Source organism: Linepithema humile, chromosome 1 (assembly GCF_040581485.1).
Source record: "Linepithema humile isolate Giens D197 chromosome 1, Lhum_UNIL_v1.0, whole genome shotgun sequence".
Lineage (NCBI taxonomy): Eukaryota > Metazoa > Arthropoda > Insecta > Hymenoptera > Formicidae > Linepithema > Linepithema humile.
In genome coordinates this window covers 40,560,009-40,586,161 of record NC_090128.1, presented here as the reverse complement: position 1 = coordinate 40,586,161, position 26,153 = coordinate 40,560,009, and the positions used below count along the sequence as shown (strand labels likewise).

At 38.6% G+C, this 26,153-nt stretch overlaps 5 protein-coding genes and 1 long non-coding RNA gene across 11 annotated transcripts in view; 4 read left to right on the top strand and 2 right to left on the bottom strand.

The window, feature by feature from the left end:
- The first annotated feature begins 17 nt into the window (after positions 1–17).
- CycE (cyclin E) lies at positions 18–4,060 on the top strand. The gene is made up of 3 exons (XM_012364910.2): positions 18–1,052; positions 1,504–2,113; positions 2,271–4,060. The coding sequence occupies exons 1-3, from the start codon at positions 1,039–1,041 to the stop codon at positions 3,027–3,029; spliced, it is 1,383 nt and encodes a 460-aa protein (XP_012220333.1). The 5' UTR covers positions 18–1,038; the 3' UTR covers positions 3,030–4,060.
- On the bottom strand, positions 3,600–7,611 carry LOC137000987 (uncharacterized). The gene is made up of 2 exons (XR_010891127.1): positions 7,473–7,611; positions 3,600–5,343 (listed from the first exon to the last, which is right to left on the bottom strand). It is a non-coding gene; the product is annotated as an uncharacterized lncRNA (long non-coding RNA).
- Positions 5,021–14,877, top strand: tacc (transforming acidic coiled-coil protein). 3 transcript variants are annotated; one of them, XM_012364895.2, is made up of 7 exons: positions 5,021–5,163; positions 5,631–5,783; positions 11,026–12,691; positions 12,789–13,087; positions 13,173–13,393; positions 13,478–13,789; positions 13,948–14,877. In XM_012364895.2, exons 2-7 carry the CDS (start codon positions 5,673–5,675, stop codon positions 14,141–14,143), a joined length of 2,805 nt encoding a protein of 934 aa, XP_012220318.1. In that variant the 5' UTR covers positions 5,021–5,163; positions 5,631–5,672; the 3' UTR covers positions 14,144–14,877. The 3 variants fall into 3 exon arrangements, with proteins under 3 accessions (XP_012220318.1, XP_012220321.1, XP_012220320.1); XM_012364898.2 differs by lacking the exons at positions 5,021–5,163; positions 5,631–5,783 and adding exons at positions 7,670–7,813; positions 8,699–9,971; XM_012364897.2 differs by lacking the exons at positions 5,021–5,163; positions 5,631–5,783 and adding an exon at positions 10,714–10,831.
- Positions 14,153–17,895, bottom strand: mi (minus). The gene is made up of 5 exons (XM_012364899.2): positions 17,515–17,895; positions 16,448–17,198; positions 16,092–16,364; positions 15,464–16,013; positions 14,153–15,385 (listed from the first exon to the last, which is right to left on the bottom strand). The coding sequence occupies exons 2-5, from the start codon at positions 17,188–17,190 to the stop codon at positions 15,161–15,163; spliced, it is 1,791 nt and encodes a 596-aa protein (XP_012220322.1). The 5' UTR covers positions 17,191–17,198; positions 17,515–17,895; the 3' UTR covers positions 14,153–15,160.
- A 219-nt stretch (positions 17,896–18,114) lies between these two features.
- On the top strand, positions 18,115–21,471 carry LOC105671052 (Translocase of outer membrane 40). Its single transcript, XM_012364912.2, has 6 exons — positions 18,115–18,495; positions 18,861–18,975; positions 19,052–19,305; positions 19,394–19,555; positions 19,745–19,894; positions 19,982–21,471. Exons 1-6 carry the CDS (start codon positions 18,318–18,320, stop codon positions 20,119–20,121), a joined length of 999 nt encoding a protein of 332 aa, XP_012220335.1. The 5' UTR covers positions 18,115–18,317; the 3' UTR covers positions 20,122–21,471.
- Positions 21,472–25,265: 3,794 nt separating this feature from the next.
- LOC105671038 (box A-binding factor-like) overlaps positions 25,266–26,153 on the top strand; it is a 71,596-nt gene continuing 70,708 nt past the window's right edge. For 2 of the 4 annotated variants that reach the window (XM_012364875.2, XM_012364874.2), the window contains exon 1: positions 25,266–25,993. In XM_012364875.2, coding sequence (XP_012220298.1) covers positions 25,840–25,993 — 154 coding nt within the window. In that variant the 5' untranslated portion in view covers positions 25,266–25,839. The remainder of the gene's footprint in view (positions 25,994–26,153) is intronic. The other 2 variants (XM_012364877.2, XM_012364876.2) reach the window with 2 other exon arrangements.

Here is a 26,153-nt window from a genome sequence, read left to right as displayed (position 1 = left end):
ACGAGTATACAGCGCGGCGAGGCGCCCACTACTTTGGCGTTCCCGCGAAACGTCGATTCACAAGCGCCGAGGCAGTACGCTGTGCGGTAGGATCGTGTGCGGGTTTATGACCTCGTAGTCCTACGCGATTGTCCCCGGCGTGCTAATTTCACGTGTGTGCAGACGTGGTCACAAGTACTGTACGTTTTCCGTCCTGACGCGAGTCCAGTGTGAAATCCGTGGCGAAAACGACGACACGAGACCAGCAGGAAATACACAGATGTGCAGCACGACGCGCAGCTGCACGGCTTCGGCGGGCTTTTGCACCTTCCGTTTACCGCGCACGACCCTTTGAAGTCAACGTGAACCGTCCCAGCACCAGGACCTGCCTCTGGCTGTTCGGCCAATGTGGATTACTGCATTTTAAGGGTAATTTCACCCGAACGAACTGGTCACGCAAGCAGCACCCGAACGGAGAGACGCCGATCGTGGAGTAGCTTTCAGGCGGGCAGAAAAATCAGAATTTACATGCGGAGAGGAAAGTATTCCGGTGCCGAGGCATTGTGGCAATATCGTGTACGAAATGTGTAACGAAAATGTCCAAAATCTGCCCCTTTTTTGAGGTTATGCGGTACATATAGAGGGCGTCGTATACGTGCAGGGGTTGGTCGTCGTTTCGCGCGCTGCTCTCCCGCGCTCTTAAGATTCACGTCCTCTATTTTCGTTAAAATATTGTTAATTCCCGGCTTGGGCATACCGCAAAATAGCTTTAAAAAAAGCCGAATAAATTTTCCGACCATCAAAATTTACGGTGGACAAAAATCGTGAGTCGATATATCGAATCAAAGGCTGCCAAGTGGACATGCATTATGGCGATTGTGTGTTGGTAGGTTTCGCGCGCTCCTCCACTTTTCAGGATTTTCCTAGGAAAATCATTGTGCCTAGATCGAGAAAATCAAGCGTACGCTCGATCTAAGAGTCCCTCCTATCACGGACATATAGAAAAAAATTATTCTGACGGCAAATATTTTTCGTACACGTCGACAATCTCGCAGCAAGATGCCACAGACCAGGTGAGTGATGATGTTATGTTTTACGTAAAATTTGGACTGTATCTTTTCTTCCTGGGCTCAGGAGTATTTTATATGTGATGAAATCGATTCGGCGCGTATCAATTGTCCGATTAAAAAATATATTTTTTCCGTTCATGCTAAAACTTTGCACATATAACCTTCTTGCTGTGGATGCTTCCTTTTCTAAAACTTTAGCAGCTTTTCTTCAATAATATAATAATTTTGCATCCACTAGTTTTTCAGATAACACTATTTGCTATATGAATCTGCAAACAAACTGCACATTTGTTTTAAAATACTTTTAATGACTATTGAATTTTTATACATTAGCCAAAAATCATGTGTTTGATATTTTCGAAGACGTTTATTTTGTTTACCTCATACAAATTGTTAGAGTTAAGCAATATTACAAGCTTTTGCAAAATGAAGTAAATTTGTGTTGTACAAATAGTTTACAGGAAAAGAAGTCACAAATTTACTTGCAAGGAGGCAAGGCACTATCTTTAAAGCGCAAAAGGCGTGCAACAGAGCTCTCAGAGGATTCAGAAAACATTTATCCACCCACTAAAGTGCCAGTGCTGTCTCACTCCTCATATACTGAATCTTGTCTCACTACACACTCGGTGGACACTACATGCACTCTTCAACATCAGACGTCTCCACTGAAGGAACAGCAAGAGCCAGCAACATGGTCCGAATTAAGAACTGCCACTTGTTTCCTAACACCATCAGCCTCTAATAGCACATCTAGCAGACCTAGTCCATTGCCATCTTTTCCATGGGCAGATGGCTCCCAAGTATGGTCCCTTATGTGTCTTGGAGATCAGAAAACTCTAATTCAGAGGGATCCAGAAATGTTCCAAAGGCATCCAACATTGCAGCCACAGATGAGAGCAATTTTATTGGATTGGTTAATTGAAGTTTGTGAAGTATATAAACTACATAGAGAAACTTATTACTTGGCTATGGACTATATAGACAGATATCTGTCTATTCATCATGATGTACCTAAAAATCAGTTGCAACTCATAGGAATAACATGTCTTTTTATTGCTTCTAAGGTTTGTATATATATATATTTTTTTTTAAGTTAAATTATTTGAAATAAATTTAAATAAATTTTTCTTCTTTTTTTTATTTTTGTTTTTGCAATTTAATAGATATTTTTATTTAACAAAGAAATTTGAAAATAAAATATTATAAATCTTTTGCTTGCAGGTTGAAGAAATATATCCACCCAAAATCGCAGAATTTGCATATGTCACTGATGGAGCCTGCACAGAAGAAGAAATTTTAGGGAAGGAGTTAGTAATTTTGAAAGGACTTGGTTGGAATTTATCTCCCATAACTGCTCCAGGGTGGCTCAATATTTATATGCAGATCGAATCGGGCGATTCATCCAGACCAAATGCTTTTATATATCCACAATATGGTGGACTGCAATATTCTCAAGCAGCTCAGCTATTGGACTTGGCGACTTTGGACAAGGGTTGCTTAAAGTTTCCTTACAGCCACATAGCTGCTGCGGCAATTTATCATACTCAAGGAAGGGAATGCGCATTAAGGGTATCACGATTGTCATGGGAACAACTCGCTCCTTGTGCCAAATGGCTCACAGCGTTTGCTACTACCGTCGCGGAAGAGGAATCCCAGTCTCTCTTAAGGTCTACAATCATGCCTGTGGAATCGCACTCTGGATCCGGACTGAAGGCCACCGTACCTAATATCGTCGTGGACGAATCGCATCGCATACAGACACACGTGGTCGACTTGAAAATGCTGGAAAAGGCGCAGCGATTAGCCGAAGGAATTTCAACCGGCTATGCGAACGATTCGGACGTAATTGTCGAATCTGGTAGACAAAGCCCGAACGAGAGCGGTCTTTTAACTCCACCGTCTAGTAGTCAGAAAAGTTCTCCGGTTTCGCCGTGTCCTACACCGCAGTGTTCCACACCGCAGTTACATCCTTATACATAATTAAATATTTGCAAGTACTTTATATTACATACGATGAATTCATATATTTACTACGTACGCACGCAATGAGAATTTCACTGAGCATTTCCGACGATTCATATAGAAAAGAATTATTAAATGCTTTAAAGAAGCATTTTGAAAACTATCGCATACATGCGGAAATACTGATGACATTGGATATCGTGTGACATGTTATTGTAAATAATATGATGCTTCCTAACATTCGTTGTTGCGAATAATTGGATTAGAGATACTTGCCTTTCGAGTCGGATTTAGTAACAACAAGCATTATAAAATGTCAAGCATTTTTTTCAGACATACGTAAAGTAACGCGGAATTAATACAATATTAGTTATTTTATTCACGAACGGTTGAAAAAGTGCCTTTTGTCAAAGCATTTACAAAATAATATGCCTGTCAAAGTATTTATAAAATGTCTTAAATATGAGCCATATACATGGCTATTCTCTGTGATTGTACTCACTGCACTAAAGTTCACGTCCTACATCGGATTGAGTCATAAATAATTTTTAATAATTATTTTTCTTAGGTAAGTTTTTGCTACTGCGGTTAAAGTGTTTATGATTCAACCCGATATTAACACATTTAGATTCAACTTGTCTTTATTACTTTATAAACATATATATAACGAAACACAGAAAGATGGTGCCTGCAAAAAGTGACCTTAAATAATTATTTCTACCTGATTTTGAAAGAAAGATAAAATATTGTGAATAGTATTCTTTTATACAATTTGCTTTATGGCAGCGCGTATTGAGCCGGGGATGTATTTTTATGTATATGTATATTATGAAATTCTATTAAAAAGTCTTCTCTATTCTTAACTCAAGAGTAAATGGTGAGGGATGAATGAAGGAGTGAAGTGTGACAAGAACAAAAAAAAAGACTAATAATCTTTAATGAGTAAGCATTAAAATTTTGTGGTGAATCGCACTGCCTTGCATGTAGCAATGTGCCGGTTTATACATATTTGTATGAAGACTTTGACAATAAAAATATTTGCAGACTTACATTAACAAGATAATTATTTTATGTTTGCGAAAATTGTTAATTTATTTATACTTCTCTCGAATATGATTTTGTTTTAATAAGAGCAACAGTTTATGATAAACAATTATCATTAATTATTAAATAATTTGGCGTATTCATCGTATCAAATAATCATTTTCATTTTTGTAATTATATCTCGAATAATAAATTTCGAAGATAATGCAAATCAAGGAAAGAATTTCTTAAATTTCACCAACAGCACCGATTAATATCGACGTGATAGTTGCGATGCGGACGGGAACGATCCCGCCGGGTCTTGATTTCAAATTCTACAATAATCGATTAGTAAAGCGAACAGTGTTGCGATATGGGACCGGTTGTATGCGCATGTGCGGCTCTGCGCATGTGCGGTGATGGAGATCCAGTGCCGTTATATGTTATGTGTTGACTGTATGGCGGGACGTTTTGACATGAGAAGGTCTGGTGACTACAAATAAGGTAAGATTTATTTATTTACAAGCATGGAATCTACGGAGCCAGCAGCTAAAAAACCAAGAAGTAAAAAATTTCAATCAATTTCAAAAAATTTAGAAATATTTTTAATGTAGCGGGGTAACGGTGCCTTGTTTAATTTGTATGAGACACTGTACTGACGCCGTATTGCCGCACATGCGCATACAACCGGTCCCATATCGCAACACTGAAAGCGAATCGCCACGTATAGCGCGATACATTCGATAGTACTGCATTACCGATCAAGTGCGGAATATTCGTGTGGCGCCGCGATGCCGAGTCGCGAAACTAAACGGTGCGCTCTGATTCGTCGCCGCGTTCATATTCAAGTTTGTCAAACGTCTCGCAGCCGTTAGTCAAACCGATCGCAAAACGAATTCGCTCGCAGACTCGATCGCTTGGTGCGAACGTTGGTGCGGAAGTTGAAGTGCCTTACGTGCGGTAGGAGTCCGCCTCGGTCTAGACATTTGCGGATTCCGACATCAATGTTGGTGCATATCGAGTGACGGAAGTGTGAGTGTAAACACGTTGCCTCTGCACGAAAACTCCCTTTGTCCTCCCAACAGTCGTGAGAAGTGCAAGAGTGAGTGAGATCTTTCGAGTGTTCTTCGTAAGTAGTTTTGCTTCAAACCTTCGTTCTTCTTTATGTGAGTGTCTCGTACCATGTTTTGTGGAAGATTACTTTAAGGGCTCAAAGGGCTCATTAACTCCGCCGGCGGGATTTGTGAAACTTTGCTGGCATTTTTTATTACTCGCGGAATCCTTGGAGTCCATTTCTTCTCAGAACGACCTACAAATCAACAATAATTTCGTAATAAAAAAGTCAATATCATTTTTTTAGAGATGTAACTGACATTCTTTGAAAGTAAATCTAACAATATCAATTTTTTATATGCATTTTTCGCATTTTTACTGTATTGTTTACTAACTTTACTGTATACAATGTTATAAATTTATAAATATTTATCACAGCGATATCGATATGAAACAAAATATTTAGACATTCCATGTAATTCTGTTATATTTATTTTTATTAAATTGTGAAGTGATATTATCTACAATGGTATTTCCTAGCAGAAGACCGATAAGAATTTTCGAAGTAGTGGAACAAGCCCGAGAATGTCGAGCCCAAGAGGCATTGGAGTGTCTCGTGAGGGCACAAGAGTCATACTGAAAGAGATAACTGCGACTCTTCACAATTCACCAATGATATATCCTTCGCAAGAAAAGGTACTATTGATAAATTTAAAATTTTTATTGTTTTAATACTATTTTTTATATTGTATTAAGTTGCACCACATAAAATTGCAGATATTCGACCAGTTGATCGCGATTAGTAAAGTGAATATAAAGCATATTTCTAATTGTGTTAATCATTTTTAGATAAGATATTGTGTTTCTCAATTTTTTAAACAAGCTATTTTTGTTATTGCTAACTGCAATAATTGCAGAATTGAAATTAATACTATTGCCAATTGCTAAATTAAAAGAAATAAAAAAGAATATATTTAATATTTAGTTGAAAAAACTACTAGTTGTGCATTAAATAAATTTTATCTTTTCAAAAACACAGTTTTTTAAATTTTGATCGGCAATTTCATGTGCAATTTACAGTACAATAAGAAAATTGTTCTGACGATAAGTGTAGCACAGTGAGAACTTTCGGGACAATACTTTTCTCACATTTGTTTGTGTGATACATCAATAATACGCCTGCACGGAAATAACAATAGCCAACGCAGCCTGGCTCTTATCGCCCGCGCCTTCTCCTTTCACCCTTCTTCGCTTTCCTCTCGGATTTCGCAGCTGACAGTCAGACCGGAGAATGTGTTTCTATAAATAAATCTCCGTATATCTCCAGGAGTACCTTGAAACAAAAATAAGTTTCGCTTCCCGCCATGCGGTAGCATTTCTTTGACGACCGGAAGGAACGCGGATTTACCCGCGGATGAACTCGCGTTTTAATTTTATATCCTCTCGAATGCTTTCTCCATATTATGATATATAAAACAATTTGATGTAATTCAGCTTTGACCAGAAGAACAGATGGAGTTGAGACAAATCTCGTCTTTTGCTTCTTGCAATCAGTATCTGAAAATTGCTAAATTTTTTTGAAGAGCTCGAAGAGCTTGAATATGATGTTATCTTTGTCACGTGTCACGTTATTTTATTATTTTATTTTAAATTCAATGAAAAACTGATTAACGATGGGAAATAACTGTAAAGAAATATAACTGTAAAGCGCCTCGATTATTTTTTTACGTGTCCATGCGTGCTACGCGCGTGGAATGAAATTAAACGCATTCGTCAAGTGGGTGTGAAGCATCTTGTAATTACATACAATTTGCACGAATTATACGTCAAATATATTATTGTATGTTCTACAATATATATCTGTTTTATAAACAGATAAATCTTTAAATATCAAATCAACAATATTTTTCTCCGTCATTCTCTGTCAGTTTTAATATATTAAGATCAAATATACCAAAATGTTGACCAAAATACCAAAAGACTGAAGTTTTAATATATTCTTTAATATATTCTCATATTTTTCAGTTTCTTCCACCTGTTCGAAGTGATTTCATCTACATCATATGATGTAAACAAAATCTTTATAAGACAATACCATACTTTGGTTTGGCATGTCGATCTCCCTTGTCACGATTACATACGATAAGATGTGGCGTTGCAACCGTGCACTTAATTATTTCGACATTCGTCAATGCATCGCAATCTTATTCCAGATATCAACTAGTGATTTAAAAGATCTTTTATTTTCTCATCGAGCTATCTCATCGGTACTCTTCGTATTGGATGATAGATGATACTCTTGAAGATTCTCGTCTGGAATAGCTCTCATAGCAGTCATCGCAGTCATCGCAACACGCACTCGTGTCAGCGTGATAATATACTCACCTTATCTCACGATGCTTTATCACCGAGTGTATCCGCGTCGCTCCAGATAGCGCTACGCTGTTCGCGCGGCTCTCAACATGCGCTCGATGGCCCAAGAGTCCTGTTTTTCCCACCACTTCCATAGTTGGTGATCTTTGCGGCATAATGTCCGTACGGCGTGTGCGCGGCTGGACGGTACGGCACGGTGCGACGGGCGTTAGTACGCATCATCGTGGCGCGACGGAGGCGATGGTACTCGTCGCGGTGCAGCTCTTGCCGAAAGTCCGGTCAACGCGCGGCGACACCGTGTGAATCGTCTCGACGGCGGCCTCGCCGAGGATCTCGAATTTCGTTCGTGAAAGGTGAGGCGGTGTTTTGCCGTTGTTTTACCCTTTCCCTCCTTTCTCTCTTCCTCTTCGGCGACCTCTCGCGCGGTGCACATGCACACGTATGTATGCGCGGTGCCGCGCCGAAGTGTGTCGTTCGTTGACGATGACGGGTGCTGGTGGGTGGTTCGGCGTTGGTAGTGGTGGCTGTGGACGTCTAGAGTATCGACTAAGGGAACGCGCCGCGGGGGCTAATATTAGAATCTCGATGAGAGATAACTGTCGTTGACCTCACGTCGCGGACCCTAATTTTGGGCCCGCCGCTCGCGAGACACCTTAACTCTTTTTTTTTTTTTCTTTCTCTCCGTCTTTCGCCTCGTCGGAGAACGGTCTGTGTCATAAGAACGTCGTAGATTCCAGAGCGCGCGCCGAGGGTTGCGTCAGAGCGACGAGTGTCGAGTTCTAGAATTGATTAGGAAGGACTTGGTCGTGACACTTCCCGCGTCACAGAGCCTTATCAGTAGCTGTTTCATTTTTCTTTGCTATTTCGCGTTTTCATTTTATTGCCATTTATCGCTGTTTTTTTTTTTTTTTTTTATCATCTCCATCTCCTGTGCTCGTTAGCCATTCGAGTGCACTCTGTTTATTCATTGCAAATTCTGTTGTAAAGATATACGAATATACACATCTGCGATTTCGGATCATATAATTTTATTTCTTGTAAGTAATCTTGAAATATTATAAATAATTTCCTACTCGTTAATTCTCTGTTAATTCATATCTTCCACAAAGTTTAATATCCGACCGAATATAATGACTCAATGTAATTGCGACACGAGAATCGTGTCTCCGTACAAAAGTGTATTTTGCACGCGTTGCGCCTGCTAATATAGTTTGAACGCGCTATTGTTTATGTCAAAGGTGTTAAGTGGCGTCCCTAATAAGCGCTGAGAGTTGAAGCGAGGGTTGTTGACTGTGTTGGAGGGATAAGAGAGACACACCCCGAGATAATGCTAGTGCCCCTATCAGCGCGGTCAGATGAGAATGAGTCATTGCGATGGTCGCGTTGCAGTCCCGTGATGTTGTCAAGATTGCCGAATAAGGAGTGCGAGAGACTCGTGTTTTTCGCCGTGAACTAAACTCGATTGTCCTGTCCGTCGTTTATTGGCTTTATTTTCAGAAACTGAGTTTGTGCTTTTCACTACCAAATATCTTCTATTAATTAGCTTTTTAAGATGTAATAAAATTAGATTAATTTCCTGTCACAAATCATCTTCCCACGATTTTTATATTTTATGTCTATTTTATTTAAAATGTAAATTGTTCTTTCCTTTATATTTTGCTTGGGATATTTTTCTTGAATATTCAGCAGAATTCCTTGAATTTAAGACTGCCTGTATGTTTGCACGTGTAGGAATTAGCTTATCTCGTCTGACTATCTATGCTTGAGGAACCACGTCAATTGTGTTACAAATCGCTAGCAATTAATTTATTCAGTAATTACGACCAATTCAGTATTACAGATTACGTCATTTTTATAAACAGTAGCAAATTTACAATTTAAAAACTTTTACGTTATTACATTCGCATGAAGCATCACACAAAAAACTGGAAGTGACAGAAAAATTGTCATTAAATTTTTTGAATGTAGAATCTCTGCCGGAAGCATTGAATATATATTGTACGTTAATTAAAAGCTTTAATAGGCAAAAAAACCGGAGAATACATTCAAATTAAGTATGAAATATACTATTAGATTTATCTAATAAGATACTTGTTGTACGCATCGTATTGTACATTGAATCAGTCAGATGTCTCGCCACACAATGTATACAATGAGTCATGTATACATTCAGTATTTGCGAGAAGGAGAAAGCGAGGTCGAAAATATTAATATTCGCGCGGCCGTCAAACGAAATAGAAGCATCGGACAAACGCTTTGTGTCGAAATATAATTTGTGCGTTCGGAATCACAGGGGTTAATTATTTGCGTCGATTTCGACAATTCGCTCATATGCTTCCTCAACGGACGATAAGCGTGTCAAGGGTGAAAAGCGTAGAAGGGGAAGTGAAACCGTCTCACCGCGGGGTTCCTTGAACTCGCGCGTAAATATGGGACTACGTTGTTGCGTGTTAGTGACAGCCGAAAGTTGAGGAGGTCGTTCGAGGAGTCATGGGGAATCTTCAGTCACAGGTAAAAACTCCGCGACGCTGGCGCAAAAGGCGCGCTTGCTTGTTCCCCGTTCAACAATCTCGTTTGTCGCGTCACGCGAGAATTGTTGCTCGGCAGCGTGGATACACGCGGTTGGTCAATCACTCCTCCGTGTGAGATAAAATCGTTCGAAAATATTATTTCTGCCATTAGAACGTCCGTGCCATTAGTCCATCGCTATCTCGTTATGCATCGAAAAAGAAAACAAAAAGAACATCTTCCTTCCTGTTCATTTTCATAATAGCTTCGTGTCAATTTATGTGGATATACAATTAACGCGAAACGGCAGATTCAAACGAGTCGCGAATCGATGGGATTTAAATTCGTTTTATTTGGCCTTCTCAATGCTGTGAGAATCACAGTGAGTTCTTCGAGGAAACAGTTGTGCGATCTTCCGGTCTAATAGCGACTTTGTGTTCCTCTCCGCTCTTTATCGCCGATACTGTTATTCCTGCGCTTGTAGGCACTTTGCAGCGACAATCGATTTCTAACGCGTCTTTTCCGGAACACTTTTGAGGCAGGTATCTGCTCAGAAACTGTTGCAAATAGAAGAGCACAGCCGGGGGCCAGCACGACAGAGCGTGCCAGAACCTTTCTCTCTCTCTCGGTGAGACTTTATAATTAGCCCGAGTGAGGTGTGAGATGGTTGCGCAATTTGTTTCACAAAAACCGGCAGACCTCGAACGACCGTCAGCTGATCTGGTCAGCGGCGCGATCGCCAGTAAACGTCAGTGTTTCGTAGGCTGCACGTCGCCGCTGCTATCCGAATGGAGTATATCAATAAACTTCTGCATCGCGCCGCCAGCACGAGTCCGAGAATGTCTCCGTCGCCCACGCCGACGGTACATTGCGCCGTGCACGCGTCCGAAGGCGTTTTCCGCCCGAGCTCTTCTTACCTCAGCGCGATCATTCCACTTCATTCAGAGAAATCATCATATCTCAGTGCTCAGCGTGCTTCAGCGAGCGTTTTATTTTAAAACGTTACGAAAGAGACGACGCTTTCGCAAAGCGTGCTAACAGCGTTTTCTATTTTCAGAGCGGCAACGACAACCTTACGCCGAAGACTGCGGAGCATGAGGTCAAGGTTCGCTTCGCTCGCGAGTTCGCCGACGCGGGATTAGTCGCGGAGAATCTCTGCTCGGCACGGGAGAGCCTCTCGTCGGCCAGCAGCTTCCACAGCATTAGCAGCACCCTCAGCACGAAGAGCAGCAGCGGCATCTGTCCGGATTCGACGTCCGACAATTCGGATGACATCGCGAACACGTCTTACGTGAACCGCAATATATCTGGCGTAGAAGACTTGATTCTCGCGTGTGCCGACATTCATCTGGGAAGCGACTGCGACACTCAGAATCTCAGCCAGGATCAGACCTTCGCATCGGCCACAGACGGGACGTCCTTTCACGCGAGCGACTGCTCTCTCAACGAGGATGCGCTGGACAGCGTCGGTAATGAGACGCGTGTGATCGAGAATTCTCAATTGAAGGAGGCCTGCGTTTCATTGGATCAAACGCATACTTTCGAATCGTTTATCGACGCCACTCTCGTTCAAGATTCGGAATCTGTGACTCCTCCCGCGAAAGCGGGTGCGCCGCAGATTGAGGAATCGATCAAAAAACATATTCCACCAGAGGAAAGTGACAACACAGTGAACGAGTTTGAAACTGCATGCAATATCACATGTAGCATCGCAGAGGATTCACTGCCAGCGAGTGATGCCGATAACAATCAGCTGAATGTGACGGCTACCATTTCGCCTGACAGTTTGATCTCCAATGTGGTCACGCGAGTCCTGAACGAGGAACGCGCGGTAGAAGATAGTTGCAGTGCCGAAACGCCACCTGTAGAAAATTCGGAATTGTGTCCTATTGAGGTTTCCGTTCCGTCCGCATTTTCTCCAGTGCAACATACTGATTTGCCGTCACCCACCGTCTCCAGTATATTATTAGAAGATAGTAAAGCGAAAGAGAGTAGCGAGCACAATTTATCCGAACCGGCGCAAGAGGACGCATCATCGACGGCGTTATCATCATCCAACGATATCGATCAACAATCGTCCGTATTATCGCAAGCAACTGTAAATAGCTCTGTCGTTGAAGCGGAATCGAAAGAAATTATTATCAGAAAAGATTCGCCGCAGCCATACGATTGCATTGGTTCGGACAGCAAAGAAGATAATACTCAATTGTTGAACACAACCAGTATTGTAGAGCCGAAAGTATTGGAAGTTCGAGAAAACGTACAAACGAGTGTCGACAGAAAAGATTCAGAAATAAGATATAACGTATTGAACGAAACGCAGAATATCGTGCACGGTTCTTTATCTGAGAAAGAAAACGCCATATGCAACGAGACGCGTGTTGTAGAACGTAATCTGCCAGAAAGTGTAAAAGAAAATCTCGTCGAAAGTGCAACTCCGTTGAATGCGATTAAAGAGAACGCGCTTATCGAAGAAGAGCTCGATCGTACGCTTACGTTGCAAGAGTTGGATATAAATTTCGCATTAGATGAAGAACAATATGAGGATTTTAAGCCTCAACGACAGAGTACGACATTGTCGTTGATCAACAAAGAGGCGGACTTTGAAGAACTTAAATCCACCGCGCAACAACTTACTAATGAACTACTTAATCCTAAACTGGAGCTCGCAGACGAAACAGAAACAGAAAAGACAGAAGAGTTTGTCAGCGCAACGGCTGAGAGTAAGTATACAAGTTCGATCGGGCGCTCTTAAAACTTTCTCACAAACATTCACGATTCAAATTTATTAATTGAGGAAATTTTGTTATTGCTTTACAGTTTTCCAGGATCCTTCGATCTTTGATTTTTTATTAGCACGAAGTGACTCTAATCGTATAAATCGCCTTAGAGCGGAATCTTTGTACATTAAATTTGACCCATTGGTATCGAATATCAACATGTTGCCTCAAGGAAATGCCCAGTCAGTGAATGAAGAGCAGAACGGCAAGAGTGAATCGCCAGTTCCCAACGTAGATACACCAAAACGTAATCCTGCCTTAGCGGCTATAGACAGGCTGCTCTTTTATAGCCCTCTTCCTAGTGGAACGGACAAAATAGAAGAAGCTCAAGAGAAAAATGTAAGTTAGAATCTATAAACTTTTGTTTCTCTAATTGTTATGGAAAACATTCGAGCATAAGATAAACAATAAAATTTTTTTTCAGGAGCAACCAGTAGAAGAGCCTAAATCCGACGCACCACTTATCGCCGATCACGTAGATATGAGTAAAGAGCTTGAACTCGTAAGAACTACGGTACTACAATTAGAAGATGAATTAGAGAAACAGAAGAAAGAGCACAAAGCAGAACTGGAAAAACAGAAAGAAAAAATTAATAAACTGCAGACACAAATAGCGCAAGAAGTGAAAACCAAAAGCCAGATGACGTAAGTGATTTATTTAATATTTATTTATAGCGTTCGTAAAGATTTATTTAGACTGAATAAAACATGTGAATATAATTGGTTCAGGGTTGTTGTGGAAGAATACGAAAAGTCGATTAGCAGATTACTTACGGAGCGAGAAAAGGATCGTACAAACTTCGAACAAGAGAAAGCAAAGTTGCAAGAGGAACTGCAAGCCGCGAATCACCATTTGACTAATACAGAAGCGGCATTTAATGATGTGCACCAAAAATACGAGAGGCTCAAAGGAGTTGTGTCGGCATACAAAAATAATGAAACTGTACTAAAAGAAAGTATTCAAGAAAATGTAGATACTATAAAGACGTTGGAAACACGATACGACCAACTCAAGGAGCACGCAATGACTCAACTAGAAAAGTATGTGTAATCGATATAGAAATAAATATACGTATAAAGATCGATATATAAAGATAGATATAGACGTAGATATACAAAATCTCTTACTTTTTTCCTGAGATAAATAGATATTAAATTCATACAAATATTAATTATTTATTAATTTGTTGTGTTCTTAGAGCCAATCTGGAGTTGGATGGGATACGAAAGCAAAACGAGGCAGAAACCGTGAAATTACATGCGATGATAAGGAAAGCTGAACTCAAGAGTAATTCGCTGGCCGAGCTCGTGGAGCAAAAGACTAAGGAAAATAAGGAACTCACGAAAATCCTAGACGAGGTTATTGCCAGGGTCGCCCCCGGAAATTCGGAATGAGAATAAGAATGAAGTATCGCGATTTTTGGCGCGATTAGTCTTTATTTTTTTACACATCCCTCATCTTCGTTTTAAATACAGACATGTGTTATAACTTTTTAAAACGCAATTTGTAATGACCTTATGAGTTACCACATATACATATACACATATTAGAGAAACAGAAGAAAGAGCACAGAGCAGAAAGCAAAGTTGCAAGAAGAATTGAAAAAGCAGGAAGCAGCTTTTCGAAATCCATTAATATCGAATATCAACATTGCCTCAAGGAAATGCCTGGTTAGTGAATGAAGAACAGAATGCCAAGAATGAGTCGCTAGTTCTCGATGTAGGTATACCAAAACGTAATCTTGCAAAACAAAATTAATGATTTGCAGGTTTATTAATAAACTGCAGTTTGTTAATTGTTTTTGACAGGATCATGTTTTGAGACACCTACATCGAGAATTGGCCATTCACCTTTGCCGTTCTTAAAATTAATGAACTACAGTTTATTAATTTTTTCCAGAAAATTCCTTTTTCTGCTTTTTAAATTCTTCTTGCAACTTTGCTTTTTCTTGTTCAAAGATGTGTGTATGTGTATATGTATGTACATATATACATGTATATGTGCATATGTAATAACTCATAAAATTATTACAAATTGCGTTTTACTTCAGAAAAGCGCCGTTTATTAATTATTTATAAGTTGTGAAATAAGAATATTTTAAAGCTAATAAAACTATGCTTATTAAAAACACACCTCTTATTTATACGATAAAAAACGTTTAATACCCCGGCAAGTGGGCGTGTAACAGTATACAATCCCATTTTTAAATTTGATATTACTATAATACAACACATTTTATATTCTCGTGTTATTAAATTACACAAAAGTCATAGTATAAACACACGTTGGCTAAATATATATATATATAAGCACCCATATTTGGTCATTTTAATATTCCGTCCGCCGAAAAAAGAAAAAAAGCGAACTTTGCATGCAACCTTTTGAATTTTACTAATTGCATCGAGTAGCTGTCAATCTATTGGCCTAGTATCGATAAGAAACAGTACGTGATGCTTGGCTAGTTTCAGCATCCGGTCGCTTGTACTACCAGGTTTCCGCGGAATATTCCTATTTTCGAGGTCTGGCATAAATTTTTTGATTGTGCGTGCCAAGTTTGCGGCGTACTGTTTGAACTTCGGATGATTCATGCCGATGCCTTTGCTTCGTAGGGCCTCCGCGACCGCCCAAAGTAATTTCTGAAAATGAGCCAGAAAAAAATTTATACTCATCGAGATGCAAAATACTAAGATGACAAGATAAACGATATAATATACCTTTCTATGCGTGTCGCTCAATTCATTTCTTCCTTGAGTGAAAGACGTATCGTTCTTCGAAAGAATACTGCTCGACGAGTGTCTATCCCACATGATTCGCGAGGTGTTTTCCAATTCATGTGTGCAGTCAAAAGACAGGCTCTTCGCCCACTTGAGTCGTGGCCCTTGCAACTCCTCCTCGCATTTTCTTTTTCTACTTTCTTCCCTCAGCGGCACCTGCTTCGTGTCTTCGGCGTCGTTTTCCATCTTTTTCGACGGTGAAAATAAAACGCGCTTGATCTTTTGTTTTTCTGAATTGTTCATACCTATTAATTTACTAGGACCCGCGTGCTCCGACGATGGGCTTTGAAACAGCGCACGCTTCGAAGTTTCTAATTTAGATTTACGTGGACTCGATCCGTCCAGCATTAATCTCCGCACTACCCTTTTCTTTGCCGAACTTCTTGGGCTTTTGCCCCGAGGACTCTTACCCCTTGGACTTTTACCTCGTGGGTTCTTGCCACGTGGACTTTTACCTCGTGGACTCTTTCCCTTTTTGTGCGTCGGTTTCCTATGTTACAAAGATAAAGATTTAGGAAAATATGTTTTTTTTCTTCACAAATTATAATATTTTTGTTACGACACATACTTAATTTGCACCACTAGCTGCCTTTTCTCGGAGAGTCCCAATCCCTGCAAGTTGGCACTAGAGAAAGTCTTGCGCCTTCTGGCTAAATGTGTCAGCCTCTTGCCTGGACTCTGACCGTTTTCGCGCTTGGCCAATAAACGCTTCTTCGCGCTTCCCAGTGGCTGTTTTGAAAACCATATGTTACAAGTTGACTGCGTTTCAGCTCCTATGTATCTCTCGCATAATTTAACTGTTAAATTCTCGTATTCTTCTGCAGTCTTGTTTCTGTTATAACTAAAATTAAAAAAAAAAATGATATTAGCAACCACAATATATTCAGAATATATTCTTAATTAAAAAGAAAAACATTAACTCACTGTATGCCATGAAATTTGTGAAGGTATGCTTGAGGCCATGTTAAAATTGTGGCTTCTTCTTCATTAATTGTGTGATAAAAAAAAGGAGACTGCTCAAGAGATGCGTTAGAGTTGATTACAATCGATGGAACTCTAATCGGCTCTTTAATCATATTAACAGGATTCCTTATTTCCATAGGAACACTTTGTTGTGTACTTAAATTATCACTACTATCACTATTATTGTTTACACTCGATTGTGTATTTTCTGTATTATTAGCAGGCAACTCGCAAGCGTCGAAAGCATTTGTCAAATTCCTTGGAGTGCCTTTTGTACATTGATAAATATTTCTATCACTAATTTCCGTAGTCGTTTGCTTCTGGGCGTTTGTACTTTCTGCAGATTCCGAATTTGCATTCAGTAATGGATATCCAGTCCAGAAATATTGATGATTTTTATAAATAAGTTGCAAAAAATCAGAGCAATCATTTTGACATATTGTATGCCTCGGCGGAGGTGGGACACCACTCAGAAACTTATTAATTCTGTTTAATAAATAACCGTCTGATTTTGCAATTAATTCAGCTTGCGAAGGTTTTTGGGGACTAATTGCTGTCAATGTATTGTCCTCTGGTAATGCACTATCATCTCTGTTCTCCATGTCACTCTCAGTTTCACTATCAAACATCTCTGGACTGGAGACATTTGGGAATGTCTCCGCGATTTGCGAACCATCATGTTGATTAGCAAAACAGCAGTCCATGGAATTTTCTGAAAGTATAAATGATTATTACTGTTAAATTTTAATAGATTTAATGTAGCAGAAAATTTCAAGTGTTTATGTTGTTATTTGCAATATATGTATTGTTCATGTATTTCACAAATTTTAACATTATTTATTTTTCAGACAATGTTCCGTTTATGAACATAATTAAAAGTACATGCATCGAGCTACGATGAGAATCAGGACGTGTCATCAGGACATCGTATAACGGACCGTAAAACGCCACGATTCGAATGTGCATCATATAATGCGTCATATGTGTATACAAGCATATGTAAACTTACGAAGGTGCACAGTGCTTACGTTTCAAGTATTATGACAGTTGAAGAAGTTACACTCCTTTTTCTTTTACGGATTTCCTTCCGTTTTGTGACACACAATATCACACTTCATGGAGCTCTGTTCAATAATGCACTGGCTGCGAGCCAAATTCATTTATTATTCGGATCCCCGCGAGTCACAATAACCGTACTGCTCTGCATTGCCCCGTATACATCGTGAGATTATAAAAATATGTGTGCGATGACGATGTCGCGTAATTTAAAGCACCTTTCGCATCAAGTGAGTGATGCGCGACACACAACAGTTAAAAATCGGTCTAAAGAAATGGTACATTTATGAGATGGATCGGAACATTGGGCTTGTTCGTTTTAGCTGCACTGGGGCAGCTCTGGGTCTGCTCTAAACAAGATAATACAGGACAAACTATTTATCTGTCCTGTATTATCCTGTGTAGAGCAGACCCAGAGCAGCCCCAGTGTAGCTAAAACGAACAAGCCCATTATGCACGTATTTTGAATACACCTTTATTATTCATGCTTTTAGTTGGAACTAGAATTGCATTAGAATTTCATAGTTGGCATCCCTGCGTCGCACGGCTAGCGCCAACTATGTTCGCAGAAGAAACATCGTGGTTGTCCTTTACAAATGGCGACCCACGGTAAAACACGGCGTGCTGTATAACCCGCAAGGCTGGTCCGGCCTGTATCCGTCGTGTAAATAAACGTTGAAACCTTTGGTGCGTCGTATCCGGTCGAGCGATTAGACTGAAAGCAATCGTCGACGCGAAACAGATTAGACAATTCCGTGTCGATAAATCCGTGATAATGGGAAATGTGATGGCCGCCTCCGCACCTCCTCCGCCTTCACCTCCGCCACCGGGTCCCGGACTGATGCCGAATTTAGGGCCACAGGACCCGTCCAAGGATGTGTACGCGCCCACTGACGCGACCACCCAGGTCGATAACCCGGGTACCATCGAGGATCTGCACAAGAGATGCAAAGGTAACGTGTCGAAGAGGAAGGATCTCGACTTTCGATCACTTCTCGTTTTTGTCTTGCTCCGACCCTCGTGTTTTTCCATTTTATCACAGAAAACTTGCGGGTAGATTATTTTCTTGGCGATGAATAATTAATATATGATTTCTCTTACTTGGATGGCTTTTCGCATTGCTCATCTCTGTTTGACAACATAAAAGAAAAGTATTAGATTATTCATCGATAAATATTGAAGGATACAATTTTTTAAATTAATGTGTTATATTGTGCTTTTTGGTCAATTAATTTGCTATTTTATTATGTTATTATTTCCATGTATATGCCTGTGATTTGTAGCAATTAACTATATTTTTTATGTGCTTATTTTACAGATATATTTCCTATAAATTTTGAAGGAGCAAAACTGGTAGTCAATAAAGGATTGAGTAATCATTTCCACATTTCACATACCATTAACATGAGTTCTGTAATACAATCTGGCTACAGGTAAATGAACAAAAAATTATTTGTTTTGATCATTTTTATTCTGAGATATTTCATTATTTGATTAATTTTCTTTTAGATTTGGTGCAACTTATGTTGGTACAAAACAACTTTCACCTACAGAGGCGTATCCTGTATTATTAGGTGATATCGATCCAAGTGGAAATCTTAATGCCAATATTCTTCATCAATTGGGCTCAAGACTCAAAGGCAAATTAGCAGCACAGGTGCAAAGAAGTAAATTCACTGCTGTACAAATGACAGCTGATTATCGTGGTGATGCGTATACATGCTCAGTAACCTTAGGCAACCCAGACATTCTTAATTGCTCCGGTAAGTTAATAATTATAAAAATATGCTATCTGTATGTCAAAATAGTTTTACGTGGTATCTATGTTACATATTGCAAATATATTTTCAGGCGTTCTTGTTTTACATTACCTTCAAACCTTGACACCATCGCTTGCGTTGGGTGGTGAGCTTGCATATCAACGAGGACCAGCCTTACCAGGTGGACAAATCGCATTAATGTCTGCCGCGGGAAGATATACGTACGGTAACTCCACATTCAGCGGCAGCATAAGTAAGTAGCTCTAACATTCTCAATAGTATAATTATTTTCAAAAAGATTGTAACATTTTTTTCGAAATACATCAAAATCTTAAGAAGAATCTTACAATTATGATGCATAAAAGGTTTCTATCTCTTTTTGAAGATAACTGTACGATTTTTTATGTTCCCTTTTTTTATTTTTTAAATAATTATTTTTAAGGTCCATCCGCTTGCCATCTCTGTTTCCACCAAAGGGCTAGTCAACAATTACAAGTGGGCGTTGAGTTAGAAATTAATGCGGGTATGCAAGAATCGACGGCAACAATCGGTTATCAAGTCGATTTACCTAAAGCAGATTTAGTGTTCAAAGGTGTGCATGAAGTTACTTGATAAACATTCGAATATTGACATAATCTTATCTGATTATCTAATCTTTGATTTCTACTGTATCATACAGGTAGTGTAGATACGAATTGGACGGTAGGGGCGGTTCTAGAAAAGAGGTTACAGCCCTTGCCATTCTCGTTTGCACTCAGCGGTATGATCAATCATAACAAACAGCAGTTTAGATTGGGTTGCGGACTAATCATCGGTTAAGAGCATCAACCGACCACGAGATGCACATCCAAAGGAAATCGGGGACTTCGTTTACTGCGCAGTCAGAGCCGCAAACGTGTAATCTTAGGATCTAGAATAATGCCACATTGATCCCTTCCCGACTTTGATGATTGTCTGGCCGTTTTGTTAAAAATATAATACGTTAAGCGATCATGTTTATTTGATTAAAACGTATATGTGTAGATTTCAGGATTGAGCTTTTTCTTTTTACTACTGTCTACATGTTTTTATTTCCGCCTATAATATTCTGCCATTAGAATTATCATATACTGTACTATACATTTTCTTGACAGATGTTCTTCTTTCCATGAAAAATTTTAGGTATATTTTCGTGAACAACATAACAAATTGGCGGATATTAAAACTAACAATCAAGTTGCAAGTGTTATATGGGTTAAGGGTTCATTTGGCAACTGAAGCAGACACCACAAAAGAACTGATAAAATTTCTCTTTATTATATTTATGCTAAACTGATGTTATTGTTATGAATCTCTTCTAATTGAAGATGTAGAATCACTTCGTTAAATATGTTATAAAATTTTATTTCCCGAACGTACTGATAACTTCTTCAGGTTTTCATAACAGATAGATAAAATTTATACATATTCTATCCTCTTGATCTACATATAACTTAGCATTTATTTAAATAGAAATTTTTATTGTTACAAATGCATTTATTATGAAAATTACTCAAAGAATGGTTTTCTATGTCGTATAATTGGTTTAAAAATTGCTGAATATGTTTATTTAATACAGATTTTATCTCGAAAATTTTCAACTTATAAGATAATGAAAGATTTTTGAAGATTCGTGTTCATGTATTTAAAATTGTAGTCTGCTGGTTATTAAAAAATTATTGTAAATGAATATGAATATTGCACAAAAAATATTCTATGGTCTGCAAAATCAGAAAAATATAGTTAGGCATTATAAAGCAATATCCGCTTTATGTTGATCAATTAATTCGCGCATACTTTGCTGTACAATGAATGAGAATAAGTGTAATATTTTTAAGAAAATTATGAACTAAAATTTTTAAGATGCATGTCCGTGAATCAAGATGTTCAAAAGTTAATTGATTATTGATCACGAGAAATTTAATTTTTCAGATTAAGTATAGTATAAAGCTTACTACAACAGAAAAATATATTTTTATTCTAACGGTGATAATGTAAAATTTTATATACGAAAAGCAATAGCTAAAGAGACGACTCGGTTTATAAATCTGTGACAGCACGTGAGAGACCCACGGTTTCTTATTCTTTAATCCGATTGTATTTTTATTGTAAGTACAGACAGAATAAAAAGTTGTATATTGTTGAACAGTATGTAGATTTTTAATTACTGTTCTTTTTATGTATAAAAAAATATATTTATATAAATGCACAAGTGTCGTCTCGTATACAGCAATTTCGAACATTCGCGCAATTTCACTCAGGCGCACGCGCATTGCGTCTAGATATTTGTGCATTATATATAATTGTTAATAAAGAATTAAAAACTGTATTTTATAACTTTATTAATTTAATTATTATATGCATTATTTATTTGTTAATATTACATTTATTTTTTACACTTATAAAGTATTTAAAGATTTAAAATTGTATAGAATTTTAAATCTCTCCTACATTCATAATGTATCTAAACGCGCGCGCAAACGTTAAAAATTTGTGCAACTTCATGTGAAAAGGCACTCTTGAATCCTGATCGCCTGTGTACACCTTGTTCTTTCCTCCTGGTCGAATAGGTCGAGTTTCTAAGGTCAGAGCATGCAATTGTGAGTTCACTTCCCGGAGAAAACAATAAGCAATTAGCGCGAGGATCATTAAAAGGCAGTGAGCCGCGCGTACGCCGCGGCGCTGCGATTACATACGGTCAACATACTCGGAGATTGAAGGCTAGAGAGAATTGAGGCTAGCTCGTACATATATATCATTTTATTCACTAATTATAGCTATGTATGATAAATTTTCTAAATATTTCCACGAATTGACACTATTTTTGACAATTAAAAATTTCCGCACTGATACATGTAAAAATAAATGAAAGTAATTGTTCATTTTTGGTATAGTTTCTCTAGTATGTCATATGTTCTGTGTAGAAAGCCATTTGCTCTGTTTAATAATATAAATTAAGCAGTACAATAAAAAAGCAGTATACATTTCAAAGAAAATTGGAGTAAAAGTATTCATGATAAGCGTAATAAATACATTTTTATAAAATAGTTAATATATCGCCTCGTCATGTTTTGTTATTTTCTGCTCTGAAGTTTGTTAAGAATCTTTAAAGGTATAAAGTATATCCATATAAATTGCATATGCTTATGCGCTATGCAAGTTGTCTGAATATACCCTTAGACCTGAAAATTTATTAGCGTTTTCGATTATACAGGATTTGAACGACCCAGGGTTGATCAATCACTATTTTACTATAAATGCAAGTCTTTCATTGGTGGAGAGGTTGCAATGACGTCATTAACCAACCCTGGGTCGTTCAAATCCTGTATAATCGAAAACGCTATGGCCGGTATTCATAGTCCGTTCTTATATTTAATAGCGTTTTCGATTATACAGGATTTGAACGACCCAGGGTTGGTTAATGACGTCATTGCAACCTCTCCACCAATGAAAGACTTGCATTTATAGTAAAATAGTGATTGATCAACCCTGGGTCGTTCAAATCCTGTATAATCGAAAACGCTATTAGAAATTTGAACTGTTCACATTTTACGGTTATTACGGCAAACTTCGATCATGTGAGTACGTTAATTTTACTTAATAGTGATATTATTAAATTAATTATTTTTATATCTATCCTAAACTAACAGTAACATAACATAATCAATAATTTCTCACTCAACAATATAATAGTTACGTGCATATTATATTATAATACATTGTTGAGTGAGAAATTATAACATTGATGGTATGTTTTTGTTGGTGTTAGTGCTTGTTAGGATATTAAGAAGTTTCTACAATAATATTACTTTTTGACACATTTAAAGATATTGCTCTTTGATGGATGTTTAATGAGATTGTTTAATGAAGCAGTGTGTATAAAAAATACTTCATTAAAAATTAGGTCAGGAGAGGTTAGGTTCTTTATTCTATGCTGTGCACACAACGAGAAATTTGCTTGCATTTGAGTTTAAGATCTGTGTACTGGGATGATTCGAGGTGATTTGAATGCTTACATGTGTGAACATTAATTTTATTTATGAAACACATCTCGTGTGTGTACAGAAATACATGCACAGTTAAAAACATGAGCAGTTCAGATAGACTTCTACAAAGCTGAAGTTTTGCAATTCAATTTTCTACTAAAGTAAATAAATAATTTTGTTCTTATTTTCGTGAAAATTTTTGAAGAATATTATATTAATTATAATTTATTTGAAAAACGTGTTATGCAATGTGTAACGCTCCAAAAAATGTTTCCTTTCACAATAATGAAACGGTTTCGAAAGGCTAAAAACAAAATGTGTAAAATTTACTTTCTTTTTTGATTCGATAAAACTAATATTTGCGTATACACAAATGTGGGTTAGTAATAATCAATTGGATGAATGAATGAATGAACGATCGATCGTAGAAACGGACGAATGAATGGACAGGCTTGTCCTTGACAGTCGAGTATCTGTAACCTGGCACTCTCGAAACAGTCGCTGCTTGCTTATTCTTCAGCTTGCCGACCCTGTAAACAATCTTTTCTCCCTTTATGCACCACTGTTCGGGATATGTGTATAACGTTCTTCCGGTATTGATTTATTAGTTATAAAATGTTTAAAGTAGAATTTTAGGGGCAAGGAGTGGAGGACGGCGAATAATATGAATTACATTTGATTAAATCAATTATGTGTATTGATAAGAAATAACTACATGTTTATTTTCACCTATAATTAAACTATAAAATGAATAACATACAGATTAATATTTTCAGAAAATCACAAATGTCATATGATCAAGATAAATTGTATATCAGCGATCAAGAATCTTGAAACATGAAGCTGTACTAATTTTGGATAACTCAGAATGTATGCGTCAAATCCACATTTATGTATATCATGACTGTAATTTGGCTTCTTTAAAGAATAAGTACAAAATAATAAACGTAAGTAAAAATATTAATAATAAGTCATGTAATAAGTAAATTAATTAATATAAATATAATTTTAGAGTTTTTACTTACGTGATAACAGTCTGATATAAATATCAGATGCAAAGTTTTCATTCTAAAATTCGAAGGAAGAGAAAAATGGGTCCAAAAAAAGGTAATCTTGCTTTATACTGGCATTTGCAGAGCAATTTTTATTCTTTTGTATTTTTCAATTTTATTATAATACTGAAAAATATTTTCGTGATTTAATTGAGTATTTATTGAACATAAAATAAAAAAAAAAACAATATTTGAAATAAAATATGTATCAAAATTTTTTATTATTGTTTTGAACAAAATGTTATTTAATGTAAATTATATACTTTAATCGTCAAATTGTAATTAGTTTCATTATTAAAATATTTTAAAAGAAAAAATATAACAGAATTTGAAATTTATGCGTAGAATTTTGGACGTGCCGTAACAGGAAAGACTCTACACGGGTTAGCAATACTGATCATGATAGTCAAAATCCAAGAGCATCATCAATTTGTCTCTCAAAGCTGCAAGAAGAGCAAGAAGAGCAGTGTAGTAATCAGGTAACCAAGAAAACTCATGCAGTACTAATTTTGTTAATAATGAACTTTACGAAAAGCCACACGGTCGTCAGTTATCCTTGTAATAAGAGCGCAATAAAATTGCACTTTGCGATGCATAAATTCCAACGAGCCACGAACGATGCAGTGTGAAACGTACAGAAGCCGGCCTCGATGCGACCGATCAGGAGGAAAGGAAGAGGAGGTACGGGGTGGTCACTAGCCAGCCCCCCGCGCGCTGATAAGGAAACCGCGTGCGGCGCGGTATAGAATCCACGCCGATAATAAATGCCGCACCGCGCCGCACCGCGCGGCGACTTTACTACTCCCATACTTTTCCCTGGTATGATTCGCGCTGCCCCTACCATCGACGCTTCAATATAAGGCATCAACCCTCCCCTCTCTGGCCGTCACTTCGTTTGCGACCACGATACATATCGGTCGCCCTCTCTCTCTCTCTCCCGCTCGCTCGCAATTCGTTCCGTCTTACTCCCACCTGGCCCACCCGCTCCCTTCTTCATCCCTCACCGTGCTTTTCCGTTCGTTCTCGCGGCATCCTCGTCTCGCCCTCATCCACTCCGACGGTTCGCCGGTGAATTCGCATTGCCTCGGCCATCCACGGTGCCGCAATTCCGCTTCGTTCTCCGTCTCTATCCTTCGCTCTACTTCTTTCTCTTTTCCCCTTTTGTCTTGCCGTCCTTTTTCTCCATTCCTCTACCTCTCGTTCCGTCACTCTTCCGTCGCTTGCTCCGTTTGCTCTATGTACATAATATACACGAGCCGCGCTCCCGATCATAGAGCAGTGGCGCGGGTTCTCGTATAGCCAGCAAAAGTCTGGACCTTAATTTTCGTCTAGTCGCCGATCGATATACACCGATTATACGCCGATCGCTCTCATTTTAATCTTCCGCGGATTTTCACGAGACAACACGTGTGGCTCTTCGTAGGTGAGAACGCCGTGTTCGCAATCACCTTCGTCGAACGTGTCAAGCCTCTCTTTTACGAATGGTGCGAATTCCAGGTACGAGAACGGTCGCAAAGCGAAAAGAGTCGCAACGAACCGGGGACAGGAGTCAAAATCGCATCGATCACGAGATGAAAAGAAGGAGAAGCGAAGACGATGGTAAACCAGTCGCAAAGTATCGGCATCGGGAATACGGTGAGTACCACTTTCATCCTTGGCGCGATCTTTGCGATCACCCTTCGGGATAGGCGCGAACGGAATCCACGCTCGCTCGATCGAACGACGTTCGCGGCGAGGCGCGTGACGCGCGTGACCGATTGATCCTCGCAGCATCGCCCGAACGTGCTCCGAGATG